The sequence below is a fragment of the Notechis scutatus genome, chromosome 3 (assembly GCF_049901735.1).
Source record: "Notechis scutatus isolate UNSWTSFEM ecotype Mainland chromosome 3, rNotScu1.2, whole genome shotgun sequence".
NCBI lineage: Eukaryota > Metazoa > Chordata > Lepidosauria > Squamata > Elapidae > Notechis > Notechis scutatus.
In genome coordinates, this window is record NC_142011.1 from 62,822,377 (window position 1) to 62,832,224 (window position 9,848).

Consider the following 9,848-nt stretch of genomic DNA (forward strand, 5'->3'; position numbering starts at 1 on the left):
GTCTCTTGGTGTCCTTCTCAGCAGCCTTGGAAGGCTTCTTTGAGCCTGCTGTCTTATTCTGGGTTCTGGCCATGGCCCTTCTAGCTGCCGCTCTAGAGCCTGAGGCAGTGGAGCCAATAGAGCTTCCACTTGCCATTGTAACCCCTGGATACAGGAGCTTTAAAGTTTGAGGCTTGAAATTACAGGCGGTTGGCACGCCTAAGGAGCCTGCTCCTGAATGGTCAGGTACTCCCTAAACATGATATATTTAATCTCCTTCTTCTGTATTATTATTAGCCAAATTAATCCAAATTAGAACCAATTTTTGATATACCTTAACAGCCCAGATTATGATCAACAGCGTAAATGATACTGGGCCTGCAACAGCTTTACTATATAGGCGGTCACAGGCCTGGGTGCTAGCTGTTGTGCTGCTGACTGGATTGATTGTGAAAGAATAGCCAACTCAGAACCTACTTCAGACAGCTTTGAAGTTAGTGAGCTGGTGCTGAAGGCCCTGCAATGCTGTGCTGGACAGCCCTGTTTAGGGATTATCTCCTCACAATATCTTATATAATATGGCAAGATCCTGCTGCCTTTTTAATGTGTATAAAGTTAGTTTGCAGGTTGCCACACCAGTAAAACAAAATGGCGGCCGCTATTATTAATGAGGCCTCACTTGCTGAATCCAAGTGTAGAATTTTGGACAAGCACAAAATGGTGCCAGCCATTATTTTTGGCGCGCAACCACTCAGTCAGCAGTGAAATCCCTGGCAAGAGCTTAATAATAACTACAATTAACTTTGCCAGGCAGGATAAATGGCGCTGGTGCCAATCCTCCATTTTAGGTGATCTTTAAAGGGGAATAAGCCTCTGGCCATTTTCTGCTTAAGTTGCTGTGAGCCTGCACTTGTCGCACCGCAATGGCCCTGCTCTATCTGACAGCCAGCTGATTTTAATTGCCCAGGAGTAAAGAAGCCTCTCCGATCCCTCTCTCTCTCGTTTCTTTTGAAACGGCCGTTTAATGAGGCGCTAACTAGCTTTCACTTGTAGCGCCTTTGCAGCCCTTGCTGAGGGCTTGAGAGCTCTGACAGCCAGATGATATTAAAAAAGGTGTCGGAAGACTCTCAACATTTGAGCTAAACATGATGATCGTAGGCAGCTAAAAGCTGTGATCTGATCTGCAATGATATATTTGAATTTTCTCTGTTGTTTTTCACCATCCAGCCAAGGGGAAATTATGCCTTTCTCAAATGAAGGCTGAGCAAAAAACTGGAGACACTAAGGAGGAGCCTCAAGGACAAGTGTCCTCAGAAATCAGCTCAGCCTATCGGATGAGAGACAGAAGCACCTCCCATGCTTGGATGCTCTGAACAGCTCATCTGGAGAATATTGTCATTCTAGCTTTTCCTGCATAGTTCATTCTTTCTGCATATTTGAAAAGTTAGGTTGTGATTATTCTTCATATAGGAAGAACTGAAGGATCTAGACCAGTGGTTGCCAACCAATGGACCAAAGACCACTGGTGGTTGTGAGAAAATTTTGGTAGTCCGCAGAGAAATGTCAACCTCAAAGCAATTAATCCAGGCTGCACAGGAACACATGGCCCATGGGAACACAAAGCTTGCGCCGCTTGCATTGCGAACAATACAAGGTAGTGAGGGGAGGGGGGAAAGGGCGGGAGGGGGACTTGCCCCACGCACCTCACCTGGCCACCGGGCTGCTTCTTTCCAGTTCTTTCTTCTTCTGCTTTTGGCTGCACGCAAGGAAAGCAGCAAAAGTCTTTCTTTCTCTCCCCCAAACTCCACCAGAAATGAGTCTTTGGGACCCTGCAAGGCATCCTGCTCCAAGACGCTGCGCCGGTTCGACAAGTCTCACAAAGACTAATTTCTGGGGGAGTTTGGGGGAGAGAAAGACTTCTGCTGCTTCTGCTGCTTTCCTTGCATGAAGCCAAAAGTATCTTTCCCCCGCCTCCCGAGAATGGAGCTGGAGACAGTATCCTGTGATCCCAAATAAAGAATGATTGATTGATAGGAAAATGGAGTGGGGAATTTTCCTGCAGACTTTTTGGGGGGATTTTCCCAGGGTCTCTGCTGCTTTCTGTAGAGGCCCTGTGAAAATGTCAGCAAGCCACCATCAGTCAAAATTCATATTAGTGGTCCGCAGGATTTAAAATTATGAGTTTGGTGGTCCCTGAGGTCCAAAAGGTTGGCGACCCTTGTTCTAGACCAGGGGTGTCAAACTCACATTGTCACAGCAGTGTCATGTGACGTATTGGGATTTTTTTCCTCTTTGCTAAACTGGATGTGGGCATGGCCAGCATGTGACACATCCAGCCCACGGGCCGGGAGTTTGACAGCCCTGGTCTAGACTCTGGTCTAAATGACAAAGATTTTCATTAAGAACTTCACCTCTTATATTATCCAGATCATTGGGGATAGAGATAATCTGGTTAATGGTCTAGATTAAACCCTCATTGTCATTCCCAATCAGGAGGTTCCCAAAACATAGATGGCTAGAGCGATGTTATGTACGTCCAAAAATGGACCTGCTGTGGTTAGAGAAAACTTGATGTCACCAAGGCCATCTAGTTTCTTGCAATAATCTGGATTAAGAAGCTAAATTCTAACTACATAAGACAGATCTCTTGTATCTGTCTGCAATAAAAATAATTTCTATTTATAATAGAATAAATGTAAAATAAAATATTGTATGCCAATTGTATTTAGCATCTTAAACTGCCGGGCCATGTTGCTGTTATACACTGAAAATGCTTGTTCAATATTACAGGGGTTTTCTTTTACTGTGTACTTTTCACAGCTGTGGTTCATTAGTAGAGTGTTTCAATAATGCATATTAAGAAAAGATCACATAAAAAGCAGAGATAGCCATGCTGGCGAAAACAAAATTCCAAATCCATATTAGGACTATAGTTTTATTAGTACAGTAAACAAAAATTTGCACACATTTTAAGGTCTTGTAGTTGAAAGGTAGCATTTAACACTGACAATATGCTGTAAAAAGAAGCTAATAACAGCTCTGAAACTGTTTCAAGTCTCACTGAACAAAATATAGTGGCCATGTTGCTAGTCAACTGGCTGAGGGTTTCACAGATGCTGATATCCCTGATAAACAACTACAAGGAAGAGATACTCTTATTATCAGATATAGACCCACAGTTCCTCCCTCTTTCCTAGAAACAGGAAAATTGAGTCTCCTTTTAAAATGAGGCAGAAATTGCTAGCTAGAGGCTGGAAAACATTTCCCCGGACAGTTTCAGGTAAATTCACTAAATTCCAAGAAACTGAGGTCAAGTCTAGGTAAACTGAAACAGAGGGGAAATGTGTTTCTTAAGGAGTCTTCTTCTCTAAGGACAGTTAAAAATGTGAAGTTAGAATTTCATGCTATTATTTTTTCTTCTATATATAGAGAAATATAGAGATTCTTCATTTTTCTATGTAAATTTCATAATTGGGTAATTAATGCTTAGTTTGCATCTATCCTTTCAAGCTGTTTGCATAAAATTTTACAAGAACCCTCTTGTAATTGCAATTGTCTTATTATTATTTCTGTGGTTCCACTTCCAGCTGAAAAACAGCAATTTGTAGCCAATTAGCTATAACCAGCAACATCTTGCGGGCTGAATGGAGCATTGTTTGCGTTTTATAATTCTCAAGTTGTTGTCCCTCATTTGTAACAATTTTGTTATTTATCTACCCCAAGACAGACTATATGTAATGTCTTCCTTTTAGAGAAAATTTGATTGTATTTATCTCTTATGAAATTGGTCTACTTCCCAAGCAGAAGAAAGAAGTCTTGATATTTCTAGTGATATGCTTAGTCACAAGATGTTGAAGATGTGTAATATAGAAAATTATTTCATTTACCTTTTAATTACCAATAGAGTAACACAGGCATTTAGAACCCCCTCTAAAACAAACTATGGATGGGAGATAACACATTCGGGTAAGGTATCCCCTGGAAAATAGATGGCAGCAATCGTTACTATCAAAGCACCAGTACATAAAGGCAAGAAAAGCAAGGAACAGGGTGTGCTTTTGAGAAAGAAGTTTTCAAACATGCTATTACAAGCTGTAAAATGCTACTAGATTTCTTTTAAAATACATTATTTTAGAATTTGTTTTCATGTAAAACCATCACATATATCTGTGTCATTAATTCACCAACAATATTTGGCATTGCCTCTAAAATGCTTTGTAAACTGTTAAAGTAATCTATTGAATACAATAGATTTCACAAGATTGTATTTGCTCTTTTAAAAATAGCAGAAAAAAATGTAAATGCATTATATGTGAATTTCCAGTAAGATGGAGAGATAAGATTACAAATAACCTTGAATTAAATGGAAAAGCAAAGTGACATTAACAAAGACTTGAACTACATACTGGCTTCAATGAAATAATATCAGTGGTCATTCCAGACTAATGTTTCGGTTCAACAGGTCATACATGTAAGATTACAATTCAAGCAACATATTACCAATCACATCCCAATGTAAAACATATAAGAAGACAAAACCAAAAGGTAATCAAATCAAGATCTGTATCTATACTAAAGGAAAAGTACAATCTGCTCTCATATATTGGTACATAAAAATATTTAAGCTCCTATGCCTAAAATAGAATTATACTAAGCCTCCTGTAGATCTTAATCTTATTTCTCAAACTTTCAAAGCTGCCAGTTGCAGATTTATAAACAGAACTTATTTCAGATTCATACTCTGTATAAAAAGGCTCATTTGCCTTTAGATAGGATCAATGCCTTAGATACCATTTTTAAAAAATAAAGTGTATGAACATTGTTTGCTTTGGTAAACATGTGATTTTAAAAAATATTCAATTTTTTAAATTCAAGTTACAAACATTCAATTTTGGAAAAGAAGCATCTTCTTTAAAATATATGAAATTATTATTTTTTCCTCTAGCATGAATAAAACTCCACTAAGTCTTCTAAGCCCAAAGTGTAAATCTCAATGACATCATGCAGAAACAAAACAGAAAACATACTCAGAAATAAGCATTTTGAAAGAGAAAGTATTTTCAATTGTATATTAGTACTTTATTTACTTGAGTGTTATAGAACATAAAAAATATTTCTCTAAACAGAAGCTCTCATGGGAGAAATATTACTTACAAAATAATTGGAAACTCTCTTATAGAATAAGTTCTAAAAATAGAACTTTAAACAAAAGTTATGAAATATCATGAAAACCACTGCAAAGTGCTGCTATTGTATATAAGCTACATGATAATCAAACAAATGTTAATCCTAGAAGTTGTAAAACCAAAGAAAGTAAAGTACAATACTTATAGTCCAATTAGGAGTTGAGCAATGCATGGAAGCATCAAAGATTTGGATTCAATTCCTACATAAAAACTTGGCAGTAAAACGTCAGTGTAGCTACCGGTATACCCAGGAAACCATACACATAGAATTGTAACTTACCCCAAAAAGTTGTTGCAATGGTACCTTGGTCCACGTTGGTAATTTGTTCCGGAAGACGCAACAAATACTAACACCAATAAGTACCAAGAAAACCACGTGACTTATCACATGACCCACTATTTCAGCCAGAAGAAATAGCAAGTCATGGAGCAACTGACATTAGCAAGTTCTTCCATGCACATTGACTACCAGGAGAAAGATAAGTGCTGGGACAAGATTTCTGCTTCAAAATGCATCTAATACCAAATTTGATGAGTTTTGAAGCAGTCAAGTGCTGAGGTAGAACTGTATCTTGTTACACATATATGACTATCAATGTAATTTATATCTAAGTAAATAGTGTTTGGGTTTTAATATCAATGATTTTTTTAAAAAAATCATTAATTCTTAGCTTCAGAACACAGGAATACTAATGTATCTCAAAGCGTTCTGATGATCAACAAAGATGGAATTTTTGTTATTTTCCCTCCTTCAACAAAATCACATCAACCAGATCAATCCAATGTGTGCTTATTCAAAATAAACCATCTTGCAATGATCAATGAGTCTTAGTCCCAGATGCATGTCCATAGGATTGTGATCCATAATATAGTATTCAAATGCACATTCATAGTGCATATAATCAGTTTGGTTTGAGCAGTATTGTCTAATGGTTAAGGCACCAGACTAGAAACCAGGACCTTATAAGTTCTAGACCCACTTTAGCCATGAAAGCCAGCTGGGTAACCTTGGGCCAATCACTAGCTCTCAGCCCAACTAACTTCATAGAGTTGCTGTTACGGAGACAAATAGGAGGAAGAAGGAATGTTGGATATGGTACTACCTAGGGTTATTTGCAAAAATAATAAAGGTGGGATATAAATAACATTATTCAGTAATAAATCATAATTGACCTAAGATCTCAACAATTCTGAACTCATAATATTCAGGCAATCTAAAATTATTAGGAATACAGTTGAGTCCAATGCTGCCCTATTGGATTTTTGTTAGAAAAGTATTTGTAAATCTGCTCCAGAAAAGGAACTGTTTCTTCTACTGATGCAACCATTCCATTGAATTCATCTTTTGATCTCAAGTCCTAATTAAATCTGATAAAAATCAGTAAAAAGTAATAAAATATCACAAACTTCATCTTGTCACCTAGATCCTAATCCAAAACATAGAGCCTCATAGATTACCAAACTGTAATTTCTCTCTTTTGCAGACTGAAAGCAGGTAGCATTTTATCTTTTATAAAACATTTACATCAACTATTGTCAGCAGTTTCATCTGTACATTTTTAAATTCTCAATGCATAAGGTACTATACAAACAAGCATCCAAATATACATCTATTAATATATACTACAAAAATTAAGTATGAAACTTAAAGCCAAATATATAGAACAAGATCAAAATGTTTATGAAAATATTCATAAATAGTGGGAAGTATCAGTAAATTCAGCAAGAGTTGCCACAATGGTGAGATTATTATAAATTTAATAAATAAAACTCTCACTATTTCTCAATATAATTAGCAGGCTCCTTATTAAAAAGGAACAGATTAGTATATTCCTAAATATAAAATGTTCTATGATTGTAATAATGTTTGCCAAATAATTAAGAAAAGAAATTTGATTTAGACATTTTGCTAAAATTTCAATGATTGACCTTCATGGAGCAATGCCTGGGCTTAAATAGATTCTACATACCATAGCATCTGATCTTTGCAGGTTCTCTTATTTCCCAGAAAGTATATATCTGAATACATCTTCTACACTCTATAGTATGATATATTTCACGTATCTTCTTTAAATAATGCTGATGCTCATTAAATTTGATTTCATTTGCACACAAGAAAAATAGAATTTTAAAAGATCAGTTAGAAGAAATTAACAAATTGTGACATCATTAACTTAAAACAGAATCAGCAATATGCACCTGTGGATACTTCCACCTGTGCCTCTAAAGTGCTCTGCTGGTGCATATGATTTAATTCTTTTTTTTCTCTATAAATCCTTTTAAGAGAAATATCAGACTCCAGCTACCTTCCATGTTTATCTCTCAATATGACTGGCCCCAAAATATGTTACTAGTAAATTAAGATCCTGGAATCCAGTACTCCATTATCAATTGCCAGAGAGTGGAAAATTTAAAACAAACAAACAATTGACCTCACTGCCATAAGCAAATGGCAACAAATGAAGAGATGGAACTGATTTTAAAAAGAATTAGAGCCATCACGATGTAGAAGAAAAGTGGGGGGAGACAAAAGCAAATATCATAATTGCAACAGAGGGCAAAGGGTGAAGTTAAATGGTTAGTGAGGCAGCCCAAAATTAAAGGAACAAAATCTCTCTCTTCTGGGGGTAGCTTATGTGTGAAACGACAGACTAAAAGAACTTGAGGAGTAACCCTGAAAGAACAAACTGTGGTTTCAACATTATTCTTTAGTTTGCATTGGAGTTTTCTTTACATAATAACTTTGGCATTTTATGAAATAGTCTTGGAAGTGGATGCATAGGCATGTGCGATACTGATATTTTTTGAAAATGCCACATTCAATAGCTCAGAAAGAATGAAACTCTAGAACTAAAATTATTCATATAAGCTATGGTCAATTTTTTTTATAAAAGCCATATATAAATTATATTAAACTTGAAATTTTGTACATATATTCATGGAATTCAAATCTAGTGAATTATTTCCCAACTGATGTATAAATATTACATAGAAACACATAAGGAAACCCAGTTCTAACAGACAAACATGCTGCAAGACAGAGCAAACAATTTAAATCCCAATAGTGATCTTACCCTAACAAGTTGATTATTGTCCCAAGAGCTAAATTCATGGGAGAATTATATATATATATATATATATATATATATATATATATATATATATATATATATATATATATATATATATATATATATATATATATATATATATATATATAATGTAATCAGAAACTATCTGATTATAAGTATACAAATATTAAGATTATTAGACAATGTGAAGGTTTTTTAAGTGTACAAGGCACCAAAGTTCTTTTCTAATCTTTCATTTAACATTTTTTTATCACAATAGATATGAATCCTTGGGATATAGGCATATCTTTTTATTATCTTCAGAGTATTTTTTTCTGTCCTGTGAAATTTATTAGAAGTTTGCAAAGCGTCAGACTGACCCAGATATATGGTAGATAGCAATCTTTTTAAGTACTTGTTTAAAACAACAACTTTGCCTCTGACTGGGATTAGGCTGTTCCTTTATCTCTCTGTGAAGACAAAGATTAGATACATTACTGCCATTAACTAATGTTTAGTTAACATTATTCACGTTTCTTGGATTGTCGCTTAAATTATGGGCTACAAAGATTAAATGGTCTCGAATGTTATTATTGTTGTGGTGGTTGCTCTGCTCTTAATATCGGAGCAGGGCTTGCCAATGCCGGAACTTAGATCCTTCCATCAAAGAACAAGAACACAGAGAAGCCGGGAGAAAGGGAAAGAGGAAGAAAGACAGAGAGGGAAAGAGGTCATGGTTAGAATATGACAGTGGTGGAATTTGAAATTTACCTGAAAATCAGCCAGTATCATTTCTCTATCCATGTTGGACGCTAATGCAGCCGGGAGCGGCCCCTCCTCTTGCCTGAACTGTACACCTGGAGGCTGCTGCCGGCAAGAACGGGGCTCAAGGGAGTGGGGGGGTGGGGAGTGGGGGGAGTGGGAAGAGAAAGGAGGCTACGATCTCATCTAAACTCCCAAACTTTGGTCAAAGCCCTCGGTCTGCTTCTTCCCAAACCTGCTGTCCCGACCACCAGAGGGGCGGAGAAAGGCAGCTAAAGAGAGCGCAAGGCAACCAGCGCAACCCTGCCTTTAAAACAAGGCGAAGACCTGCTTAACTAGCTTCCTCCTTGCCCAGCAAGCGGCTGTCGCACATTTTGCCTGTCATTGAAGTCGCAAAAGAGACGCTTTCCGGCTGCCACGTGACTGGCCCTCCTGTCAAATGCTGGCCGCCGATAAAGCCCGAGGGCGGGGGGTGGAGGCAGGAAAAGCCGTTTTGGGGCTATTATGTAAAAGTGCCGGCTCCGAGGGCGGGAGTTGCGGGGAAGAGAAAGAGACGACGGTGGGAGGTTCCCCACCGCCCCCCCCCTTTCCCCCCCCTTTGAAAAGAAACAAAAGGGTGGGGTCGGCGGGCTCGCGAAGGTCCTTCAGCAGACGCCGGTTCTTCGATGAGGAAGGGGAAAAAGGAGGGATGGACGGAGCCTCGCTTTTATGAAAGTGTCGTAAATTGCGCCTGCTTTGCCCGTTTGGGTTGTCTGCCCCACGCCGCCGGCGTCAAAGCCCTCCTCGCCCTTTTGGAAGGAGACAAAACGATTGCGGTTATTCCAAATGTTGCAAACCGTATTCTGGGATG

The 9,848-nt window shown here is 37.7% G+C and overlaps 1 protein-coding gene across 1 annotated transcript in view; it reads right to left on the bottom strand.

The window, feature by feature from the left end:
- The window catches only part of FAF1 (Fas associated factor 1), a 200,409-nt gene extending 190,978 nt beyond the window's left edge, over nt 1-9,431 (bottom strand). The window contains exon 1 of the mRNA XM_026665839.2: nt 9,008-9,431. Within this exon, the coding sequence (XP_026521624.2) occupies nt 9,008-9,040 (33 nt within the window). The 5' untranslated portion in view covers nt 9,041-9,431. The remainder of the gene's footprint in view (nt 1-9,007) is intronic.
- Between the last annotated feature and the right edge of the window lie 417 nt (nt 9,432-9,848).